Consider the following 25277-nt stretch of genomic DNA (forward strand, 5'->3'; position numbering starts at 1 on the left):
CTGGAGACATTTTACTGGACCATCAACAGGGAATAAGGGGCACAAATCAGATTATTTACTGCAAGCTGAAATCACAGAGGTTTCACAATGACTTGGAGTGCAATCTCGTTTACCTGCTTTATCCCATTCCTCCTTTGGAGTAACAATTTTACAGTCAAATCTGTTGTTTGGTATTTAAAATGTTCTCCCTCCCCATTCCCTCTGTCAAGGGAGATCACAATACTCTGAGACAAAGTGTTCAATAGATTCTCAGACTGCAGAAAAATAATATAAACCCAAACCAGATAGTTACTTAATTTCAAAAGAGAATAATTTACTAAGATATTCTCAGGCAAAAGAAATATATCTATATCTCTCTATATATATATCTCTACAGTGTTTAGGATTTCAACCCTCATTTTTGTAAAATTCATGAAAGATTTATGAGTTATTCAGCTACTCTGAGTTCCTGGGATATTGCTAATAAACCTTCCCCTTATTCCTATTGTTACATCTCATCAGCCCCTCAGCCATTTCAGGCTTTTGAAGCATACAGAGATTCTTTTTTGTTGAAGTATTTTAATATCTGCTTCCCTAAGATGAACATCAAGTTTTGCTACTCTGTCAAATCCATCATTTTCCACTCTCCCATCATAACTTAGAAGCCAGGCAGACAACACATTAATCCCTTGTTAAGACAGGAGTGGGTTTAGATGAGAGGAATCTCTGAAACCAGATAATGAATCTCTACAAGTGCTCCAGCCCTTAAAGAATTAAGCAAAGGCAGCTTTTCCTGAAAGTAAATTCCGGACTATTATGGCCGCAAAGGACATACTGATACACTGCCAGCATTCAGGTCTGCCAAATAAAAGTCTTCAAAGCCCTTTGAGGACCCATCCAAGTATAAGTCTCGTGCAGCAAAAAGAACGCTGAGATTTTTATTTTGTTGACTATTCCCCAAGAGACGTTTCTCTTCCTGGACCTACTTCCATGCCCTCCTTTCCCCCTGCCACCACTCATTCTCAATGAGTAAGCAATTCATACCATTAATTTCAAGGAAATCTCTCAATGACTGTGGATAAGCCACAAACTCCATCCTTGGCAGACCACAGGTTCCCCTCTTCTGCAGACTCTCAGAGCTGAGACACAGTGCTTGGTCTAAGTCCTACTCACTTCCCAAAGGTGAGTTGGCATGAGAAGGATGTAGCTGCCTGCATTCAGCCACAAGACATGCTCGTGATCAAGCCACAATGTTTAAGATATTTTCAAAAGAAACCAAACAACAAATCAGAGAAACTCTTGCCATGGTTTCCCCAGGAGAGAAGACAAAGTTAACCCCATCAAATACACTCTATTACCCAGGACCTAGATTTTCCAGTTTAAGCTTCCAGCTCTCCATGCCATATCTTCAAGGTCCACTCCAGGCTATGGTCTGAAGAAACTGCTGCCTAAGTGCTGTCCAAGGTCCAGGAACACAGCCACTCAGCCTTAATAATAGAGACACGGAGACATTCTCCTTGCCAGGACTAACACAGAGATATATGCAGCCTCTCCAAGAGGCTTCAGTTTGAGCAGATTCTCCAGAGCACACAGTGGATGAACTCTTTAGATTTTAATCCTTTCACTTTTTAATCTTTTTTTCTTCACAGTCTTATCATGCACTGCAGAGTTTCCAGTGATTAAGCCCACAACAGAAGGAGGTAAAATTCCCCTGTAGACAAGAGCAGAACAAAAGAAAGGGAGTCCTGATTCAGCCTCTTGTCAGCAAGCCCTTCCCCAGAACCAGGCCTGGGGAGATCACCTAGAAAAACATTTAAACTTCCATCTTAATTACTGACAAAGCTTTCATCACAACAGTATCTATGTACCTCAGAGTCTTAACAGGTGTGTCATGACAATGCTCTGGCAAGATGAGAATGATTATCCCTATTTTATAGATGAGGAACTGAGACCAGGAAAGGGAAGCATCTGATCCACTATCAGACAGAAAACCTGTTACTGAGCAAAGAATTTAACATGAGCCTGCAAGCTGCAGACTAATGCTTTAATCACTAGCTGCTTTTATAATTCACCTCCTAAACATAAAGCTCAGTATGAAGCAAGCCTTTTCCTCCCTCAGTAACACTTTGCCCCTGTTCCTAGGACAGATCACTGCAGCGGGCATAGACTTGCACCGAGTTTTACTGTTTGAGGCACTCAGTGCTGAGAATCCTCTCCCACAATGTATCAGTGTAGTTTTTACTGGTGGTAGCAACATTCAGAGCATTAGCCAAGCAGACCATGCATCATTACGGATTGACTCCATAGCCTCGTAACTCCTGTCTTCTCTGCACCCAAGTGATCCAGTTTGCAGCCATCCAAATGTGCATTTATGCGCTGTGAGACAGCACAGTTGTATGTCAGAGCATGTAGGCACAGCACAACTTGCACATTGATCTTCCTGTCTGATGTTCGTGTGACTGTCCTGGTTTCGGCTGGGATAGAGTTAATTTTCTTCCTAGCAGCAGGCATAGTGCTGTGTTTTGGATTTAGTAGGAGAAGAATATTGATAACATGCTGATGTTTTTAGTTGTTGCTGAGTACTGCTTATGCTAGTCAAGGACTTTTTCAGCTTCCCATGCTCTGCCAGGCGCACAAGAAACTGGGAGGGGGCACAGCCAGAATAGTTGATCCAAACTGACCAAAGGGCTATTCCATACCATATGACGTCATGCTCAGTATATAAACTGGGGGGGGTTGGCCGGGGAGCAGCGATCGCTGCTCGGGAACTGTCTGGGTATCGGTCGGCGGGTGGTGAGCAATTGCATTGTGCATCACTTGCTTCGTGTATCATTATTATTATTATCATTATTATACTGTTACTATTAGCATTACTATTTTACTTTATTTCAATTATTAAACTGTTCTTATCTCAGCCCAGGAGTGTTTCTCACTCTTACTCCTCCAATTCTCTCCCCCATCCCATCGGGGTAGGGGGAGTGAGCGAGCGGCTGCGTGGTGCTTAGTTGCTGGCTGGGGCTAAACCACGACAGTCCTTTTTGGCGCCCAACGTGGGTGCACACAATCCATGTGGTGGAAGGTGGTACGGAGCGCACCAGCATCGTATTCCAACTCGTTGGCAATACTAGCCTGGAAAGACGACGAGGCACCAACGGTGGATGAAGTGGCTAGACAACTCCGGGACTACGAAGAAAAGCTCTCTTCCTCCCTACGGGCCTGTGTCTCGGCTGTGGAAGAAGAAGAAATACACGAGGAAATCAGTTCGTTTAGTAAGGGATGAAGATGAACCAGGGCCATCACGAGAACCAGAGGAGGAAGAACCCATAAATGAGATGGTGACCACCCGATCCCTATCCCTGAGCGGCTGCGTGGTGCTTAGTTGCTGGCTGGGGCTAAACCACGACAGTGACACAGGCATAGCAGGAGTTCATGAAAGCAGGGGGACTCCAAGCAGAACATAGCCTGGGGATTAAGGAGCCAGCTTTCCGCAAACTTGTCAGAAATCATGAGAATTAAGAATGCTTGGGATTTCACTTTCTTTTTACTCAGAGAGCATTCTGTTCTTAATTACAGTTGGCAGCCACAGTGGCCACCTCATTTGGCTTTGTCAGGGTTGAATTCAGTTGTATTTAGAAGGGGAAACAACATGCCTTCCTTAAGTCCAAATCACCTTGGACACGTGTCCAAAGAAACTCTGGACAGCTGCTTCCTTTGTGAGGAGTTCCAAGGAATAGGAACAGTGTAGTGGCAAACTCCTTTGGGCTTAGAGATTTCTCAGTGCATTTTGGTAAAGAATGATCCTTTATTGCTCTCCTTACCTCCAAGCCCATCTTCCCTCCGCCATGAAATGAACAACAAACAAAAAAAGTAAAGGACTAGCAAATAGTTTCACTTCCTGGTCTTGTATCTGCGACAGCACCAATCTATTGTATGGCCTCGAGCAGGCTGCATCAGCACACTGCTCCTCAATTTCCCCTCTGGGGAAGTGGAGATGTGTAGTAAAGCTGAGAGGCTGCAGGCAAGCCGTTATCCTCCACTGGAGAGAATCAGAACTAGCCAACCTATTTATTACAAATGCATTTATACTGGCATTTAAGAGAGATTCTCCTAGATGTTTTAAGAGCTGGAAGAACTGAATTTTACGTCTCTTGCCAGACGTAACACAGTCACACCCTAGAAATCATGTTTTTACAGTGTTATCAATTCCACCCAATTAGGCAGTACACAGAGAAAGAAATACACCTACGCGTGAGACAGAGATCAAATTTGGGAGCTGTCAGATGCTTTTCTTCACGGCAACGTGGTGCTTCCTTTCCATCATTTAAACATAGTCATAGCATAGGTTGTCTGCCTGAGTCTAGGATTTTACTCAGCACCTGTGAAAATATTTAGTTAAATATGAACCTTGACAAAGATCGCCCCTTTGTATCTCAAAAAGGTATGTCCTACATTGCTTCATTCTGGATGTTCTTTTCTTCTTTCATAGCAGATTATCCACAGTAAAGCTTTGGAAAACCTGTTTCTGCTCATTGCCCACCAGCATATTGGATACCTCCAGCATGTGATCTCTGAAACAACCACTATCAGATAAGTCTCATATTGCGCCCAACCCAGCTGTAATTTCAAAGCCTGCAAAGAGAGAACCTGGGAATCTTCGCTAGAGCAGTCTGGAAACTGTGAAAAATCTGTGTCCCTTTCTTGCTAAACAGACTGGAGCAGAAAGATGCTTCTTACATCTCTTGCTAGCAATAGGATCTGGCTAATACAAAGAAAGGCACTGAAAGTTTAAGGACCCTTGTAGAAAGCCTGAGGATAACACGACCTAGAGGAGATAACCAGGACTTGCCCTGTAGGAATTCTCCTAAAAAAAATTAGACTTGCAAACTGGGACCTCTAGGTTATAGAGGCAGCTATATAGAGGCTATCTAGGTAGCTCAAGAACCAGCAGAGTTCAGCTCTGGGGCATTTGAGGTCCAGCCTATTCCCCTGATTCTCATCTCTGTAGTTATCTGCCTGTCAGAAGGGGGAACTTTTTATCATTCTCTTCCAAAACTTTCCAACACAACTAAGACCTTGACACATTGAGATGGGAAGAAAGGAACCTGCACCAAATCTTTAGAAAGAAAACACCAAACAAATTTAGTGTCACTCTCTACATAGCATCTCCCTTATTCCCCTTTTGACAGCCCTGGGAGCTGCTGGGATTTTAAGCACTCAGCATACTTAAATGTGGATTGGAGGATGGGAGGGTATATGAAGCACAGCAGCAAGGAGAGGGAGGTTGACAAGAAAAGCAAGAGGGATGCAGGTGTTCTGAGTACACAAGGTTTATGGATGACTTGTTCAGTAATATACCATCAATTATACTGATGCTGTCTCAGCTGGATAAACTCCTGGCAGACAGGAGGCAGCTGGGGAGATGGATCCGCTTTTCTGTCAGTCATGATCAAGACCAGTGTTCCCCACTCATTCAAACAGGTACATGCGTGTTCTGTCCTGCAGGGGAATTACTGACAGCATCACAAATTTCTGCAGGTGTCCGATGGCTGTCTGCTGCTGGAAAGCCTGACTTTTTTGGCCGGTCAGTGTAAGGAAGATAGCACCACTGGTTCACCCTCAGTGCCATAATACTACTTCACACTCAGTGAGCATTAATTGCAGACCACTCCTTAACTCAGAGGAAGATGGGGGCTCAAGTCTTTCCAATGTTTTAAACAGCTACCTAGAATCCACTGCACTGCAGGATGAGCAGCCTCCCTGATGTCTACAAAGTGCTTTAAGACTCTTGGAGGGAAGGATTCCCACAGGGCATAGTGTTTATCACAAGAACAGCACCACATACAATATGAATCATCACACACGAATGTCACGGCACCTACAGTAAGTTCCTACGTGTACAGCACAAGAAGCAAAAAATGATGCCTGTCTGCTTTCTCTTCAGCCCTCCTAGCTGGTCCGTGTCATCATTTGTTTGCTGTTTGTGAAGGCAGTTTTTGTGCTTGTGGATTTCTGTTCCTGCCTCTGGATCTACAATAATCCCATAATTGTGATGCCAAGCAGTGCCTGAAGACAATTTTATCACAGTCTGTATAATGTGTAAATACCATTAAGTTAGACGGATTTTCTCATTAATTCTCCGTCCCAGTGACAAGCCAGGAATTAACACAATTGATTTTCCAGTCCCTGCTCATTATCAATCATTCAAGAACTTAGTCACATCTCATCTGTTCCACCTGGGACCCAGCATTTATTTGTAGACTTCAACATACATTAAACTAATAAAAAACAATGGACATAGCGACCTCTGTGCTCAAAACCCAGACAAGAACAAACTGTACGTTCCTAACTCCTTTGGTGGGAAACTTCCACCACTATCCTATAGAGAACAAGCAGCAGGCAGGTTAAGGAACAGCCCGTTGTACGCTACCTGTTGTGCTAATATTTTCCATCTTGCAAATGAAATAAATACACACCTCTGTGTTGCTCTCTAAAAACTTAAAGAAAACAACAATTCATAGGGTGCTTGTTTCCTGGAGATGCTCCATTTTAAATTAATAGAAGCTGTATAGTGCTTGCCAGGGACCTCCACAATTCAACCCCAATTCTCCTCATTACTCCCACTGAAATGCTTCTGACTTTGCCACTTGTCTCTACTGACTGCAGTGAAAGTGCTGCCCTTCAGTCCCTCAGCAAGAGGAAAGACATGCGTTATCTGACTCAACAGGTTAAGAGCAGAAAGTGAAAACCTGGGAAAAAATACGTAAGGCCAAAATGAAAAAGCAGTAAACACAGCATAAAACTCTTTTTCAGCTCTAGAACAGGTTCTGTAAGGCTGCAAATGGAGAGGAATCACAAGCAGTGGTGCTGAAGGGAATAATCTCAGTGTCTCGCAGTTCTTCTGTTCCTATGGTTCCCACCATGTCTGTCCTGCTCTCAAACCAAAGAAGTAGAAGGCAACATTCCCATGGCACGCTGGAATTTTGCACTCTTGAGCTTTCCTGATCTCCTTCATTACCATCTCTTGGACCAGGAGTGGAAGTCTGGCTCATAGAGAATTTTCTGCAGAAATCTACAGGTAAGGCAGACACTTAAATAGCAGTCTGGCAAATGCAAGCCCTCTGTTATGAAACAGATGTGCTTTCAGTCCACACAGTCCTCACTGGGCCTCTGTATAAAACGGAGACTCTTTGGGATCACATCTTACACTCTCATTCCCTTACCTGTATCCTCAATCTCCCTATATTCTCTTGCTTGTTCCATATCATACCACCCCACTGGATTATATACTGCGTAAACCTACCCATTCATCTATCTGTAGCTCACCCAAGAAAGAGGAAACCCAGAGCACCACACACCTTTTCTGCAAACAGAAACAAGCAGATTGCTGTAGACAAGAAAGAGTTCTGAATCCCCCTTACTGAGGATCTGTTCTTCTGGCATATGCAGGCAGAAGGGGATTCATAGACCAAAATCATCTCTCATCCATTGCAGAAAGAGACATTCACTCTGGCTATTACAGGTTGGTAATGATGAATGCTGAATGCTTTTGTTGCACTAAACTGTGGAGGCAAACCTCTTCTTGACCCAATAATAATTTTAAACCTCGCGAGGCGAGTGCTTATGCAGATGCTTGCTAATATCAATATAATGAAGCAGCTGCCTTTTATCTGCATCTGCAACATCCTGTCTTCAGTTTTGTTTTTGTAGATAGTTCTCAGTCCTGTCATGCAGTGGTGAGTTCCATAAATCAATCAAACATGAAATAGTGGGGAGGAAAGAGGAAACTCTCCTAGGCATCCGAAGTGCAGTTAGCGCTCTGCCTCACCCTAGAGGGCCGGTAAATAAGTGCAGTCTTTGAAAGCCATCAGCTCTCTTTGGCTCATTGGGATCCAGAGAAAGTACTCAAGACAGGCTCAGAGATGGAATTATCACTAGATAATAGTAATCTTTATGGAAGCTATTTAAGGGCAATTCTAATCTTTTTTATTAGGTGACTTTTGAAACTTCCAGTACAGGGAGATGGTACAAGTTTGGAATATTAAGCAATAAGAGGTTAGAAGGGGTATTTCAGTCTGGTGGCTGTTTCTCCAGATAATTGGATTCCTAATCCCTGAAAGGTTATGATCTCAGTTTGCTCTGCTGGGACAGAAGGTACCCAATTAGTCTTTTATCACGTGATCCAGTGCAGGCTCCGGCATTGCCTGCAAGAGACAGGTAACAATTTGCAAATCATCACAGCAGGGAAAAAATAAAGATGTTGCAGACACAGGGAAGTCAGGCTCTGATAGATCAGCTTCTGTTTTGTGTTTCTCACTAGAATAGAGAGTGGGATACACCTTTCTCCCAGCTGCTGTAAAACAACAGCTCACAACATCCACAAACACAGAGGATGATAAAGTCCACTCTCTAAAGGGTGCTGGCTGGCTAGTTGTATGCAAGAGCCTGCTCCTGTCTAAACGGAGACGGATAAATACCTCTCCAGCCCAGATCTGGCAGCCCACCGTGAAGTGCTCAGAAGATAAGTTGTCTAGGTAGTATTGCTGCTGTGTTGTCAGCTTTTTTCAAGGTTACGGCGCTGAAAGGCAATAGCCTTAGCAGAGAAGCATAGGGGATGGGGAGGTGTTCTATTCTTTATAGAGAACCCATATTAAATTACAAAATAATCTCTCAAGGACTGTGAATTGTTTTGCTGCAGCACAGAGGAGCTTGTAAATACAGTGGAACCAAGCTAGCTCTTGTAAAACACCTTCACAAACGCAGAGCAAAACACAGAGAGCAAGTCAAACACACTATCCCCATCTCAGCAGGAAATAAACAGAAAACATCGACGGGCTTAAATCTAGTCCTAAACCAAAAAAAAAATTTAGGAGCCAAAATCAGCAATGGTGTGCAAGGATCACTTCACAGAAGCTAATGAAATTCATAGTCCAGACTATATCTGGTGTCTTCTTGGTAGTATCACTGCTATCAACAACCACTGAATGTTTCATGCAAGGACTCTACCAATGAATAAGGAGAAGGAATGTGTCTCTGGAAAAGAAAGCATCCTCAAGGAGCTGCTCATTTCTGAATGAGACACTAGACAAAGACTGGTGTCAAAAGAGGAATAAGATCATGGATAATCAGACAAAATGATGTCACCTTCCAGGGACCTAAAGTGGTTGCAGAAGCGCAAGGAGCATTGGAAAAAGAAAATTCAACCCTCATGGTTCCTGGAGATAAATCAAACCCACTGGTTTGTTAATATGGGTAAGGCTTACTGTACCCAGATGATTTTGCAAGTTGTTAACTACACCTTTTGCGCTGCCAGGGATCTTGTCTGAATCCCCTCACGCACCAGTGCTGTCTCATGGATGACATTTTGCTGGGTTTTTTCCAATTCACTGCAGACCACAAAGGTGTGCACTACGTTAGGTAAAAAGAATTTCTAATAAGTGTGCTAACAGCCTGCATGAGAAAAATACGGAGACTTTCTAAGGTTATACTGAAAATAAAACAAACAAAAAAAGCTGTCAGAAACCAAGACTTTCTCCTTTATCAATGGCTGAGCTCATTTCCCCCTGCAGCCTGGTAAATACATCCATTCGCATGTAACTAGTTTTATGGCAGATTTCAGAATAGAACAGATTTTTATAGCCCAACCTTGAACTCTAGCAAGCACAGAATCCCAATTGGGGAGGTAGTAAGATAAGCTGCAGCATCAGCTGCAGAGCCCTGCTCCAGGACAAAGCACAGGGACTAACATTAGGTGATGCAGTGAGCTAACAGGGCATCAGGGACAGGGGCTGAGCACAGCAGATTGCTGCCAGCCAGCTCCCTCATGACCAGAAGGACTCCTGACACATCCCAGCAAGTGCCAGACAGCTCTTCCAGGCCTAGGGCTATACAAAGCTCTGCTGGATCCCCTCAGCCTTATTGTACTTCCAGTCTTGGTTCCCCATATACAGCTCTTCCAGCTCACTTCAGTCCTGCCTTGCAACCACATATATGTGCTATTCTGCCCATCCAGGATGTCTACGGTGAGCATTGATTGAAATTATATTCATGGGCTAGGCAACAAGCCAGGGGACTCTCTTTACTGTCACTCACTTAGCAGTGACTGGAACAATTTATAGCAAATTGAAGTGTAAGGACTTGATAATGAAACTATTTCATTTCCACCTCTGATTCAGCTGTCACCTGTAAAACTGCAGCCAGGAATGGGCTCTGGAAATGCATTATAAGACTATTAGACTTCCACCAGGCACTGCCTTCATCTTTATCCCTTTACTTCTGTGCCCACCCACATCAGCTTTGTTATTGTAAATGACTCCTCCTCTAGCTGGTCCCTGAACTGATCAAGGACCCCAGACTGATTTACTGCCACAAGGACACGGAACAATGCAACTGTCTGCATCTTTTACAGGCAGGTATCACATGCAGAGTTCAAAGCTCCCAACACTCAGATGTCCTTTGCTGTCCAAGTGGGCTGTCACCCCAGTAAAGGGGAAGCAGTGCCTGCTGGAAGACCACAGTCTCTTTGCACAGCTGTTTCACATCAAGGACAAAAGATGGGCACAGATTGTGTTTGGCCACTGACATTTTACAAATACCTGTGCTAGTATTGTGAACAGCCCTCCTGCCACAGGAGCCAGTTTCTGACATTCACACCTGGACTGGCACTATTTGATGGTGGCCCTTTCCATCAGTGCCAGCTCCATCCCCAGGGTGCTTTATGCTACTATTTCAGCCAAACTGTTCAAAGCTACACAAGTTCCAAATGCCACATTTCTATATGCATCACCATAGCCTGACAATTTGGGTTAATTTTACTGTTAAAGCTCTTGTTTGGCAGATGAAAATTGAGTAGTCTATTTCCACTATTCCCATTGCAAGATAGTCATTTCTACTGCACTACTTCCTTGGGACTCAAACTATTCCCTGTCCCTTCTCCATACAGAGACAGGGCCTCACAGAATTTTGTTTTTTCCCAAAAAACTGTTAGCAGGAGAGTGGTGACTAGGATGGCCAGGTTTTGAGTGTAAGAGAAAGAATCTACAGTAAATTCAGTTTTCCCTAAAAAGTACGAAGCCTTGCTGAAGTAAATACTGAAAACATTTCTTTGTTTTAACTTTTCCTCCATAAGATGCTTTTTACACAAGTCAGAATGAAACATGCATCCTCTCCCACGCAAAAAAAAGAATACAGATCTCTAGAAAACAATCATTTCTTTTTCTTGTGTGGGTTAGCTTGCTAGAGATTGATATTCTTCTTTTTATGTCTCAATCCTCAGGAGACATTCAGGGCCCCTAAATTACTCAGATGCGTTTCTTCACCATCTGGAGATGAGTTAACTCTCAATGGGAACGTGCATCACTTTCATGTATGTGCATGCATTCAACCCTTCCTGACTCACAGAAAGCAGAACCACCTTGGTGCTGCTGCCTTCAGCCCAGTACTCTTCTGTCGAAAGGTGTATCTCACGTGTATCTACTGATCAGAGGCTGCAGAAAGGGACAGAGGAATTTAGGACTTGGCTGTTTCTGGCCATGAACATTGTTCAAAACTGGAGACTCCTATACACACACATACACTGGGCCAGACCAATTTCCTGTTTAATGGCTTCCCAGGACATAGTTCTGCAGAAGACAAGGAGTAGGCCAGTAGACAAATACATAGGACTTCTAATCTCAGAGGGCACATGCAAAATGCACACACTGGGGGAAGTCACCTCCCTTCTCTAAATCCCAGGCTCTTCAGTCATAAAAGTCACACCATCATCTCTGTGAAAATGCTGAGTATCTCTGGATGAAGCAGCACTATATAAAAATGTTAAAATTCCCTACATATAAGAGATTTTTTTTTCTCTAGAACACCTGAATTTCTGTGTATCCACTTCTTATGCAGGGATACTGACAGAACCACTAAAAACATAGAATAGCTCAGGTTCAGCTTCCCTGGCTCATCCTTTCTCTTGTATTTGAGCAAGTTAAAATCCTAAGATCCAATGACCTTGAAAACTAGGTAATTTGGGATATGGATTTTAGAATTCAGGCTATCACTGCTGAAAGGAGGACAGAGGCAGGGAAGCTCTGTGTGCCATGCTAACCTGCTAATGCTCACAGAACAGCATGTGATTCCTGCCTTGTGAGGTAGTGGGGGGAAAAAAAAAAAAGAAAAATCTTTTGGCACAAAGACAGGATTTCAGCTTCTGAAGTTCATTAATACATAACTGCCCTCTCCAACTCCCTTTATCTTTCCCCTTAATCCTCCTCTCCACGTGCACATGTTGTTCCACCTTTTCCTGTGGAAACCTCAGCTGCAAAGGTTTGAAGAAGCAGGGGTGCTGCAGGGGATTAATGCAGAAAGGAACTTTATAGAAAGCCTACAGCACACGACTGGCGAGGAAGCTTTGTGTTTCTGGGTGGCTAATTAACTTCTACTTAAGAACTAATTTAAGAAAGAAGAAAGACCAGATGAAGAATGGTATGGCACAGCACCAAATATACTCCTAAGTCTTTATTGAGCTCTAGAACATACACAAAAATACCACGTGAATCTCTAGCATGTTATTCTCAACATCTCCTTTATTTATATTGACCAGAGCTAAGGTTTATACAGTAGTAGAGCTATCCCCCACAGGTTAAAATATGACTCAACTGTGGCATACAGTGATCTTATGCCATACAGAAAGTAATTTATAATCTACCTGAATTTCATCAACCCTTGGGACAATGGCTAACAAGACTGGGAAGATGGTTTATTAGACCCCCCTTCCCTCAGGTCAAAGTCTGAGAAACTGCTTATTTCCCCCAGTGCGATGATGTTTCACAGCCTTATCTGCAAACAATGTGAGAGATGCAAATTGCCTGAATTTGCCCCCTATACGGAACTTCATTTGGTTTATTCCTTTACCACTAGTAAGTCAGCCGATTCAGGAAGCAGGCCTTCTTTTTTGGCTTATTGGGACACCTACAAATATGCATTGTCTTTATTCTTTGTGTTAAATCAGTGACAAGGCACTGTTTCCCACACAAATCGAACCACCGTCTAAAAGAACTTTCCACTCTACCCTAAAAGAAGAGAAGGAAAGAAGACTCTAGCCTTTGTTAAAATTGCTGGGCTATTCAGCATTTCCCAGTTAACAAACCAGCCATTGATCTAGCACTAGAACAAAGAGCAGATGCCAAGATCTCCCACCTCAATTAGCACCTAAAATCACTGCCAGAACAGTAGAGCTGCCCAGTACTAGTCTAGGCTAGGACAAGACATCTGAAGGGTGCCAACCAAGAATTGGACTGTAGGAGGCAGGCCCTAACCTCTTCTCCTGTTGCTGAGCTCTCATCACTTTCAAGCTCTTAGAGCAGCATGCCAGATCCTGTGTTTTAGCGAGGTCCTTGCCGCTTTCCTTGCTCCCTGACGAACTGCCTACGTGACACATCTCTCAGCCAGCACATTCATCTTGATTCATTATTGACAGAGCCACCTGATTAATGAGCAGATTCTCCTCCTTGTTGTTTTCATAAGAAAGCAGCACAATGGTGTCATAGATTTTTAATTCTTCAAACCACTCTGGCCTTGGCAGCCTGCTGAGAAGTCAGCAGAGGACAGGCAGGGGTTATAGTTTTGTTTGGATTTGTTCTGTTTTTAAAAAAAACACCTGGGCCTTCGTGTGCAGAGGTTGTGAACTCCAGTGTGTGAACTTCTCTCCCAAGACAGTGCATGCATGAAGCCTGGGACAGACACCCAAGCATAGGTTTCCTTCCAAGGCAATAGATACACTTGGTCAGTAACCCACTGTGCCTGCAGATCAGTGAGACTTGAATGTTGAAGCAAGCGGCACTCTCAGCTGACCCCAAAGGAATGCTGAACTACGTCCTTCAAGTATTTCTCAGACAAATCCATGTGGGCACTGAAACATCTGGATTAGAACATGGGCTTTTCTGTGATCTAACTATATAGAAAGGCAACTATACAGAAAGGATAAGCACTGACTATTAAGAGTTATCAGAAGAATGTGTAAAAGAAAACTTGTTAATCATGTTCATTTTGAGTCTTAGTCTGAGTTACACAGAAAAGTAAAAACCTTATTTCAGACAGTAAAGCATGGGCATTATTCTGTCCAGTGCTGGGCCTGTTTCCTGTAGACATACAGCTGCAATAAGCCAGCCGTGCTGTTTTATTAAAACTCACGAATTTTTTAGCAGTTCTGGGAGCTATAGATTTTAACTTGGCTAGATATTTAGCGCCAGCTTAAAATGAAAAATAGATTTAAAAAGCCAGAGAAGCATTTCATTCCTTAAATATGTAATTCAGCAGGCGCAAAACTCCAAGTATAAAGGTGATTTAAATAAAAATAATCTAGCAGTGACCTAAAAGACAAACCAGTATGTGAGGGGAAAGGCCTAGTTATTAAGGTACCAGACTGGAAAGGAGAACTCTTATGTACTCTCCTCCAAGGAGCATGACCTTGATTAAGCAGCAGTGACTCAGTCTACTCACCCAAGAAATGGGGAGAATATAGTCCGAGCTCCTAAAAACACTATAAAAGTATTAAGATTTTCCAACAGCTATTCAAGATGTGTTAAAAGCAATTGACCGAACAGAAGTACATCTCAGAGTGTGCAGAGACTGCATTTTTTCCCCACATGAGTGCACTACCCATGATGCACAGCTTGCCCACACTCTTTTGAAAGCTTACCCCTCAGCATCTGGCCAGAATAAGTTTATTAAGCCATCAGAAAAGGCTTTAAAAATATAAGATAGAGCTGACTAGCTTTCTTCAAATGCCTGTTTCTGCCATTACCTGCCTGGGCCAGAAGCATCTGTCAAGATGTAATCTGCACATTAGAAATTCATCTGCAGCCATTTACCTTCCAAGTTTCCTTACACCAGAGGAGACCCAATGAGGTACAACCAGACAAACACTAAAAAAATCTTGCAAACACAGCTAACACGAATTCCTGTAGAGAGAACAAATAAGGTAGTTTTAAGTACATATTTGGAAAGTCTCCTTTCTCCATTGTCCTGAAGATTCTTGATCCACTGGCTATAGAGGAGGGGGAAAAAAGCCAAAAAACCCCTCCTAGCTGTCATAGCTGTAAAAAAAAATCCTCCAAGAAGGAAGTGCTGACCAATGCAGTGACCTGAGCCTGTGCAACCCCTAAAACCATAAATGCAGGAGGGACACCTCTCCTTCCCCTTCCAATAACAATACAGTCTGCTGCATAAAACGTTTTGCCCCTCAATAAAAAGTGGACCTCGGATTCTGGATCAACCTCTTAGAACAGCAGAGGAGCAGCAACACCAGAATCTGGTCCACCACTTCTCTCACAGGGAATCATTTTTTTTTTTTTTAGACTGTGGAACAAGGTCAAAGCTATCAGGACAATCCTAGCGCTCTGCAGTGGCCCTTGTTGTCTGCCCAGCAGAGGATCCCCCAGCCTAGGGCGCAGGTACCACAGCGTGCTGCAGCAGTGATGGAAGAGCAATGCTGCCATCTGCGGACAATCAGAATCACAGCCTCCACCTAGACAGGCACTGGACAAAAAGGTGTTCAATGTTGCAAGAATTTTAAATCTCTAAACACTTTCTATTAGAGGTCCAGTTCCTTTAAAATGAGTTTAAGCTGACTACTAACAGACTCTGCCTGCTACCAGGACAAAGCATTAGAGTGTGTTTTAAGAGCAAATGCAGAACAATTTACAGTAGTAATAGAACACCCAACACGCTGTCTCGCTAAAGGATACTCAGCAGATTGGTTTCTGCAGATTCAGAACAAGAGCTTTATCAAATTCTTTGGGAGGATTCTTGAGTACAGCCCATGTGTATCTGGATGCCATGCTATTCTGCATTTTATCCACTAAAATTATCTCCACATGCTATGACCTTGGGGCCCACTCTGCACCTCAGTTAGACTGAAAAATATTTCCCAGGCCTAGCTGTCTTACAATCATAGAATGTCCTGCAAACCCAAACAGAAAATCACTTCAAAGCAGACAATGACAGTAAGATAGCATTGCAGATAAAATCATTAGCTCCACAATGCTTTATAGTCACTAAACTTTACTGCAGGAACTTCTTTCATTCTCTTCTACTCAGATGGATTTTAAACTAGAGGCAAAAACTGAAATCATCATGTTTCACAAATCCCTCTCACATCAAGTCTTCTTTGTATCTGTTTTCAGCTATGTGCATCACAGACAACAGAGGTGGCACAGCCAAGAGGTTTCTCTAGACTGTCCAAACCACAATAACCACATGAAAAAAAAGAGAGCCGCAAAGCATGTAAGACAAATAAGGCTTCTTAGTCTCCTTAAGCTAATTGTACATGCATTTCTACAGTAGACTGCACCAGCGGCCAAGACAGGAAAATTTCAAACCATGCTTTAGGCTCATTTATGACACACATGGGGGAGGCATTATACTGTCACAGTCCTATGGAACAAACAAAATCATTACAAGTCAGGAGCAGAGACCATGGCACTGCAAGAATGGCAGACCACACAGGCGAGGATGAAAAAGTTCATCTTTATTAAAAAGATTAAAAGTTCAGCTGAAACCTCCTTACAAATGCTGAACAGTACATGGCACAGAAAATGGCACCAAAGAAAATTCTGCTCATTGATGGAAATATCAAAACTACTCTGAAGTCTGCCATTAGTATGAGATGATCACTGCTACTGAACTTCTTGATGATATGGAAGGACAGGACAGGACTATGTGATTCATAAAAGGACTCTTACACAAAAAAAAAAAAAAAAAAAAAAAAATCTTTCATGTACTTATACTATAAACATGGCAGACAAAGACCCTCCTCCTTCCAGGAAGATGCTCTAATACATGTGCAAAAATACAACTGGAGTGATACAAAATAATCAAACACAGCATAATTAACAGAATAACATTCAGACACTTTATTGGATAAGAAGAAAGGCCAGGAGGTGCTTTAGGAAACATTAACAGATGGGCTACAGATCTGTTCATCTGCCAGTGTAGACTCATCACATTGCAGCACAGCTTGTCAAGAGAGACCTGAAAGAAGTTTAAAATATTTTATATTCAGGGAAAGTAGCATCAGACAGGGAGGAGAGGGGTAGGGAAAGAGACCCAGCATTCTCATCACAAAACAAACCAATAAAGGAACCTCTCTTGCCACTCAATGTCTACGTGGAGATTATTTTGGTCTACTTACGTTGGTTGTCACCTGTTAGGTTAGTTCATACCTAAAATGTTTTCTAGTACTACCATGTTTTTGGAAAGCACACAGAGATAAAGCACTTTTTACTTTCAAAACTCTCTATGACAATGATGTCAGCTCAGCATCCCTGTGAGGTAGGCAAAAATTAGCTGTTTTCTGAGACACAGAGAAGTTAAATGACTTCCTCAAAGCCATGGTGAAGAATGTGTTATTTACTATTAATATCCTTAAGAACCTGGAATGATACTGTTTCTCATAGACAGGGAATTTGAGGCAACCAGCATCTGCTAGTAAGGAATTACTGAATTTTCATCTCAGTCTTACTATTAAAATGCTTTGAATCCCCCCCCACCTTGAAAAGTGTTCCACAAACATATACGCGTACTAGTGAGCTCTTCCTTCATCTCTGTAATAAAAAGCACTGGTCCTTTCCAGCAGTAAGCAGACATCCTACACAGGGGACTTTTCCCTGCTAGTAACAGGTAGCCTGGATACAATTAGAGTTACATACACCACTCCACCAATGATCACATCCCAGATCTTTCCACCATTACAACTACAGTTATCAAAGATATAAGCCAAGTATTAGTTACTTTAAGGAATTCAGCTTGAGTACTCTAGTTTATGTAAAAGAAGTAGGAAAAGGTAACTAGCCATTCTTTTAAACTACACAAGAACAAACTATCATAAAAGAAAGCACACAGCTGCTACAAAGGGTAGCAACAAAGCCATGCTGATATTAACCTAATAAACCCGCATATCGCCAACTGCAAGGTTAACAGATTTCACCAGCTCAGTCCATATCCCTAGAAAAGCTTTTGCTTTGCAGAAAAGTGAAGTGGGTCTCGGAGCCAGGCTCTTCCTTATTCTGTAGGTCCACAAAGAAGTAACAGTAGATACTGTGTTGTTTATGTCTGTATTGAAAACAGTTTCCAAAACCTTCTAAGTATCTCCCTCCATCCAGCTGAGCTGAACTTTTGCATTTTCTCATGTTTCTAATCTAAACAAGTATTTTGCTGTAGAAAGCAGCACACAGTTGCTGAAGTCCATCTCCTCTTGTCTTGTGCCTCATCAGATTAAAGAGATCATTTGCCCAATTTTAATAAAAGATGAAACTGCGGCTCATAAAATATGTCCGCAAAGAATCCTTCCTGCTGATGACAGCTCAGCCGTAAAGCAGGATACCAACAGCTGCGTAATACTGGATAACGTGAAGCCATAAAAACTGTCACTTAACTATCTATACCATGTAATCTTCCACCATCAACTCAGCTTTACTACTGTCAGTACACTCCACTAATACAACACTCAGCACTTTCAGATGAACACCACAAGGGCGTAACTTAGCTATGACAGATGCAGGATAACACCATGCTAGTTTATTGCTAGTTTATTGCTCATGTTTAAAAGCCCTTCATATAGTGGTTAGCACACTCCCACCTGGTTCAAAAGCAAGGTTGTGCTCCAAGCACCAGCAGCTCTAGTGCAACACCTGTATCAATTCCTCTGAAGCTTTCCACAACTCCTGTAAACCAAAACCCTGCATACAGGAAACAAATACTTTTTCTTCAACATGGAAGAGAATTCAGTTGCCACTGAGTAGCATGGTATGGATCGAATTCATCTTTGCACTGGAAGTCAACTTTTTCTCAGTTGTGTTTGGCATGTTTTTCACCCTGCTACATAACTGCTGAAACAATCAGTTCTCCAAACAGCCACGAGCATCAAGTGGCAAGGTCTGCAGGAGAAAACAAAACATCATAAGGTGTAGAGGGGGAGGAAAAAAGAGGTGAGGAACTTCACTTCAGAGCTAACTAAACATTTAAATGTGATTCAGTCACACAAATTCTGGACTCTATTAGGAAAAAATCTTGTTAACAAAACTGGTTTCTTCCTGTTACCAGTCCTAATTTTTATGCAGAGCCAATGCAATAATCCTGATTTCTTTTTTCTAACCCTGTATCTTTCTCCTTTGCTCATCTGGGCTTCTTTTTGGGTTTCTTACAGCAAGACATTTTAATATAATACTCCAGAACTCTAAATAAACAGAGAATGACAATTGAATTTTTTTTTTTTTTTAAAGTAAGAATTTGTTCTTCCACTCATGTATCCATTAATCCACATCCAGCCAGAGAAATCTGGCACTCTGTCTGCCAGCTCCCCCTTAACTCCCAAGACTGTCATTTCAGAGAATAAATTCTAAGCAAATGCAAAAATGGAAACCACTTGTTTTTCTACACATTGAGGGCTTTTCAGTTGCATAATTTGCATTTAAAGCTTCGGCTTCACAGCAGAATATAAATTTACTGATTTTGGCTTACAGTTTGTGCAGTGGGCTATTCATGCTCCATTTTAGCACCAGCATCCCACAGAGATAGATAACTTTGAAATTTCTAGACTATAAGGACCAAGCAGAACCAACAGTTAATGAATTAGTATCTAGTGCATTTCAGGGGGGCTTGGAAATAAAAACTCAAAATTTGGCTAGGAAAAAAAAAAAAAAAACAACAAAAATTAAAACATACAACAAATGAAGATGAACTATGCTCACAAGGGAGTGAAGTAATAGCACCTACATCAGTGTGATGCTAAACATCTGGCAGTGTTTTCTGTTTACCACACAGGAGCCACTGGACTCCTTGACCATGGTAAGAAAAGGAGTCGTAAGAGCAATCATTGTGCTTGTGAAGGGAACAGAGAGTTTGTATTTGAGGCTCAATCTTACTTTCATTGAGTTGACAGTGAAAGAATTCAGTGGCGGAAGGATGAGGTTCTTTAAACGTTTCCTTGTCCTCACATCGCCTTGCTCCCCTGAAGCAAAGCTGCACAGTTCACCCCTTCCGAAGAACTGACAAATTTTTAAAGTCTGCTGCACAAGCTAACCAAGACCAGAAATTATAAAATTCACATACAATCAACAGCTCAAGACAGTCTCTCCATTCTTCCCCCTGTCCATAGCGGGTCATCTATCCACATCATCCACTGTTAACCGGCATCAATACTGAATTGTGAGGCCTGACTCTATGGCTCTTGTTACAGTTTGGGCAGAGCACCAGCTGGTGCTAGTGTAATACCAAAAACATAGAAAAGCCCCAAGAGGAGATTGAGTTTGGCTGTTCGCTGAGGAATTTTGTTGAAGCTCTGACTCCGAAACTGCCTCTCCAGTGAAAATGCCATCGGGATGGTGAGTAGCGGCAACGCCATGCTGATGGTATAGCGTGTGGCCAGCACACAGAAAATCAGGTAGGGCAAGAAGAGCAGCACGGTGTAGAGAACATAGGAGAACGCAGGGCCGATGAGGATAGCCAAGGTGACAATACCCGCCTGCTGGTCAGACTCCATGTCTCGTGTGTTGTTGCTGTGCAGGATGGCCTCAGTACTGAGAGCTAGTGGGATAGCGTAGAGCAGTGGCGAGACAGACAGATAACCAACCTGCACAGCATGGGCAAACATGACAGCCAGGGGCCCAAAGGTGATCAGGATCACCACGTCTCCAAGTGCAACATATTTAAATCCAATTCCTGTGGCAAGACACAAGAATAAAATGAAGCATCGTCAAACAACTCAAATGACAGAAGAGAATGGATAATATAACAGACCAGCCCTTCCCATGGAAATACTGTAAAACGACCAACACACAAGTAGCTATGGCTGAGCAACGTATTTTCTCTTTTTTCCAAAGATAATAGAGGAAATGCGGCTTCTGAACTTCCCCAGTCAAACAATGTAACAGAAACTAAGGGCCAGGTTCTAACACCCATCTTCACATCTAGAAGTACCTGTTTCTGCAGAAATCTATAGAAATAAGGTACTCTTTAGTGTGATCATGCGTACTAGAACCTGATCCTGAAGAAATACATAAAATGCTCACAACAAAACGCAAAACTGTCAAGATTCTTTCAAGGAAACTAACACAACTGTTTGCAAGTCTGACAGTTTGAAACTTTGTTCTTCTTTTCCTAATAATTATGTTTGTATCTACCCAACACAGGAAAACAATAAAAATATCCTTCTCTTATTAAGAACAAACACAAACTGTTCTACATTCACAATGAAACTCCATCTACAGATAACAACAAAACATTCCAAAACAAAGTAACAGATTGCACCAATGGAAAAGAACATATGCAGTGAGCTATGCTGCTCAGGGATACGAGACACACATGAAAAATTTCAGCAATAGTTCCGATGAGCATCTAAAGCCATGTACGTAAATAACAATGTCTCAACATCACTTGCCAACTGAAGAACTTAGTGTGCCTCTTCCCACAACAATCAGTGGCAAAGAACAAAAGTTTATGTACCAGTACTCCAGGAAATACCACCAATTTTTTTTTTAGCAGTTAACTAGATAGATCACTTGCATCTTCTAGAAACCCTTGACAAGTCAGCTAATTCTGTCACGTTTACATTCAGATTCACAGCAAGTGGCATACAGCGCTTACCTCCAGTGTAAAGGAAGGAGCTGGAAAGTCCTCCAAAGTAAATCAAGGCCAGGTGCTCCAGCTTGAGCGTTGAGACGGCGTAGAGCCCACCAGCACAGATACAGCCCACAGTATAAAGGAAGACTCCAAACCGGACTACGTCCTGAGGCTCCAAAATCTGGTCCACCAAAGTCCTGTCATCGCTCTTCTTGTGATCGATGCCTTTGGAGAAGTCGTAGTAGGTATTCACCAAGTTGCCGGCTCCGTGCACAGCCAGGACGGTCACGGCGCTCCCCACCAACAGCCCCGGGTCTAGCGTTCCCTCGGCCCGGTACGCCAGAGCGCTGCCGAGGGCCACGGGGGTGAGGGAGGCACTGAAACTCCAAGGTCTGAGCGCCAGCACATAGGCCGCACACTTCTGCCTCCAGGTGCCGGGGGGGGCCCTCTCCGCGCCCGCCAGCGCGGCGCCGCCGTCGTTCCTCTCGCTCCCCCGGGGGCTCTCAGCGTTGATGCTGATCTTCTGCACCAGCTCCCCCGGCCCCATGCTCTCCCGGCCGCCCGGTCTCGCAGCAGCAGCAGCACCTAGAAGGGGAAGGGCCCCGCCTTAGCCCGGCCGCCGCCGCGGGGCCGGCCGGGCCGGGGGCGCCGCCGCCATGGCCGCGTCTGAGGGGGAGGCGCGCGCCGCCCTTACCCGCTAGAGGGGGGGCGCGCGCGCCGCCAGCGCCCCGCGCGCTCCAACCGCCGGCCTGTCGCGCGCCGGCGCCCAACGGCCGCTCCCTCCCTTTCTCCCCGCCCCCGCGCCGCCGCGGCCTCGCGCAGGGGGTTCCGCCGAGGGTGGCGTACCAGAGCAGCGGCCGAGCCACCCTCCAGCGCCTCCCGCCGCCCGCTGTCAACATTAAACGGCCCGCGTCGTCACGCGCGGCTGCGGCGGGTCACTCTGAAGCGCACCCCGCCGCCGCTGTACGCGCCGTGACGGCAACGGAGCGCCTACAGCCGGGCGCCGCCTCGGCTGCCCTTGGTCCTGTCGCGGGCAGCCGGACACATTTCAGCGACGCACTCCGGGCGCGGCGCCGCGCCGCGCCGCGCTGCGCTGCGCTGCTCCCTCAACGCATGCGCACGCAGCGCGCAGGCTTTACGAGAGGGCGGGAGCCAGCCGGCGTCTGGAAGGTGGGCCTAGCGCGGGCTTTCCACCAGTCGAGCACGTCCGGCCGTTCCATTGGTCAGCTGTACTGCCACTCTCTCCCGGCTGGCCTGATGATTGGCCGGAATGCGACGGTCTCGCCTTGCCGTTCCATGGGAGAAGGGTGGAGCTGCGAGCGCTCCTTCCCTTTTGCTCTTTTTCTACTGGTCAGAGGCGGTGCCTATCAAAGCTCTCTTGGGAGGCTATTGGCCAGCAGCGGCTCGCCGGGCCGGCAGGCGCGGGGGAGGGGAGGGCGCGGGGCCCGGAGCGGGGCAGCCGGCGGCGGTCGGGGCGGAGGCGGTGAGTGCGGCCCCGGAGCCTCCCCTCAGCCTCGCCTTCCCCTTCCCCTCACCTCCCGTCACGGCCCCGCTGCCACCGCCCTCCCGCCTCAGCGCCCGCCGGGCTGCCGCCCTGCGCCCTGTCAGCGGCACCGGCGCTCCCGCGGGCGCCTCGGCCCCGCGCCGCGGCTCCCCGCCCGGACCGGCCTGCCCGAGCCCCCCGCCCCCGCGGCGTCGCCGCAAGAGGCCCCGCGCCCGCCCCGGCGGCGGTGCCCGCCCTGCCCTGCCCTGCCCTGCCTCACCCCTCCCTCGCTCCCGCCCCGTGGAACGACGGCGGCGGGGTCCCCCGCGGGCTCGGGCCTGCCGGCCCCTGCCGCCGGCTGTCGCGTCCCTCGGCGAGGGCGGCTGTGAGGGAGCCCCCGCGCAGGGGCAGCCCCGGCCGGCCGTGCTGGGGCCGCGGCCATAGGCTGCTCCCCGCGGCCCGGGGAGCTTCTCCTGGCTCCCAGCCGCGGCACGCCCCGGAGCCACCTCCCGCTGTAATCTCGGTGGATCTCTGACCGCGTGGGGGTATTTGGGGAAGAAGGAGTTGTGGTTTCGTGCCTTGTGTCGCTGTAGGCCCTTCTGCCAAGCGCTCGGTTTGGGCTTATGTAATCTGAAAATTGGGGGGCTCAAACCTCTCAAATATTTTCCACATAAAGACTCACGAGAAAGCTTGGTTACACGCTATGATAGTAAACATCCTGTTGCAATGATTGGTGTTGCTATAAGTAGATTTCCCATCTCTAAATAATCTGCTGGAGAATGTAACGCTTGCCAGGCCCTGAGTGCTGAGTCTTCCTTGTGTTGGCATAACACTAGAATTTCTGTGGAGAAACTTGGATGAAAGTGTTCAAGGAGGAGTCAGATATGATAATGATATAATCATGGGAATGATTGTGCCCACTTTTTGTAGGGTAATTGTAAACCCTAGTCTGACCTCGCTATTTTTCAGGTACTGCATGACCCTTGATTTAGAATTCCATCACCATGGGGTCGGGCACCTGATCTACAGAGCGTATTTTGATATTTGAGGAACTAGAGAGCAAATAGGCTGGGGGTCAAGATATTATGTGGTGATACGGTTTTATCACAGGGTTGTAAGGCCTAAGGAATATAGTTGTTACTTGTAATTTTATGCCCTACGCATACAGCATCCTTGCATGCAATGGGATGTGTGTTTTGGAAACAGGCAGCAGGGGCTGAGAAAGAAGCTCAGAGATTTCAAGAGCTGAAAGCAGTAAAAAAAAAATGTCTCTCTGAAGAAGTTACAGGACTTGATGCCCCTGAGCCCCAACATACCACCATCATGTCAGGCACTGTGTCCATTCTCCAACAATTTGCCAATGGCTTGAAGAGTCGCAGTGAAGAGACAAGGGCAAAAGCTGCCAAGGACTTGCAGCATTATGTCACCATGGAGCTCCGCGAAGTGAGTGCTGCGAATGAGATAATTTATCCTTGTGTATCGTATGAGTATAGGGCAGAGGCTGGGTACTCTGGGGATGGAGATTTTTGGAATATGGAAGCTGGTCTTGGAGAGGAGGTGGGACATAGCAGGGACCTTACCTTTGTCCTGGCATATAGGAGAGGTGAGTGGGTTGGTGACACAGATGGGTGGTCAAGCCCCAGAATAAACAAACTTGACACGTCTAGGGCACAAAGAAGAGATACTGTTTGTGTTTGTAATGTATGGTTGATTTAATTTCTTTGTGTTTAAGTGACCTGAGAAGCATTGTCTTTATGGAGGTTTTGGGGGCAGGAAGGAGGGAAAGAATGTGAAAGCTGACTTGAACTTTTTGCTTTTACAGATGAGTCAGGAAGAATCTACCAGGTTTTATGATCAGCTGAACCATCACATTTTTGAGCTGGTCTCTAGCTCTGATGCAAATGAAAGGAAGGGTGGCATTCTGGCTATAGGTGAGTGAAAATGCTTAATGCCTCTGGTGAGTTTTCTCTTCATGCATCTATCTTTAGGGACAGATTTCCAAAAGGAATGAGCTTTTATAATCGGGGCCTTATGTCTGACTGCTTAGTACGCTGGGTGTGTGCTAGTTGCTGGGCTCTGAAAATCTGTCTGTAAGTGTCAGCATGGGAGCTGCTGAGTGCTGAGAGTGGCTGAAAACCTGGTGCTTAATGCACCCTGAGCTCTTCTGGGAGTCAAGCATCAAATGTGAGTGCTGAGCGCATGAAAATTCTGTTCT

The 25277-nt window shown here is 45.0% G+C and overlaps 2 protein-coding genes across 8 annotated transcripts in view; one reads left to right on the top strand and one right to left on the bottom strand.

Annotated features, from left to right (window-relative positions):
- Positions 1–16706: 16706 nt before the first annotated feature.
- On the bottom strand, positions 16707–22126 carry UBIAD1 (UbiA prenyltransferase domain containing 1). Of its 3 annotated transcripts, none has more exons than XR_012831646.1 (3): positions 21604–22126; positions 19884–20679; positions 16707–16992 (listed from the first exon to the last, which is right to left on the bottom strand). XR_012831646.1 is itself a non-coding variant. In XM_009482485.2 (2 exons), exons 1-2 carry the CDS (start codon positions 22124–22126, stop codon positions 20192–20194), a joined length of 1011 nt encoding a protein of 336 aa, XP_009480760.2. In that variant the 3' UTR covers positions 16707–20191. The 3 variants fall into 3 exon arrangements, 1 of the variants encoding a protein (XP_009480760.2); XR_012831647.1 differs by having other exon boundaries at positions 16974–16992; positions 20071–20679; XM_009482485.2 differs by having other exon boundaries at positions 16707–20679.
- A 905-nt stretch (positions 22127–23031) lies between these two features.
- Positions 23032–25277, top strand: part of MTOR (mechanistic target of rapamycin kinase) — a 67521-nt gene continuing 65275 nt past the window's right edge. For all 5 annotated transcript variants that reach the window (XM_075721694.1, XM_075721695.1, XM_075721696.1 and 2 more), the window contains exons 1-3: positions 23032–23062; positions 24342–24505; positions 24885–24993. In XM_075721694.1, the coding sequence (XP_075577809.1) occupies positions 24386–24505; positions 24885–24993 (229 nt within the window). In that variant the 5' untranslated portion in view covers positions 23032–23062; positions 24342–24385. The remainder of the gene's footprint in view (positions 23063–24341; positions 24506–24884; positions 24994–25277) is intronic.

This window comes from Pelecanus crispus, chromosome 15, assembly GCF_030463565.1.
Source record: "Pelecanus crispus isolate bPelCri1 chromosome 15, bPelCri1.pri, whole genome shotgun sequence".
NCBI classification, from domain to species: Eukaryota; Metazoa; Chordata; class Aves; order Pelecaniformes; family Pelecanidae; genus Pelecanus; species Pelecanus crispus.

Coding starts and splice junctions, on each gene's coding strand:
- UBIAD1 (XM_009482485.2), bottom strand. CDS start 22,126: ATGGGGCCGGGGGAGCTGGTGCAGAAGATCAGCATCAACGCTGAGAGC. Junction 20,680..21,603: donor CTCCTTCCTTTACACTGGAG/GTAAGCGCTGTA, acceptor GTCTTGCCACAG/GAATTGGATTTAAATATGTT.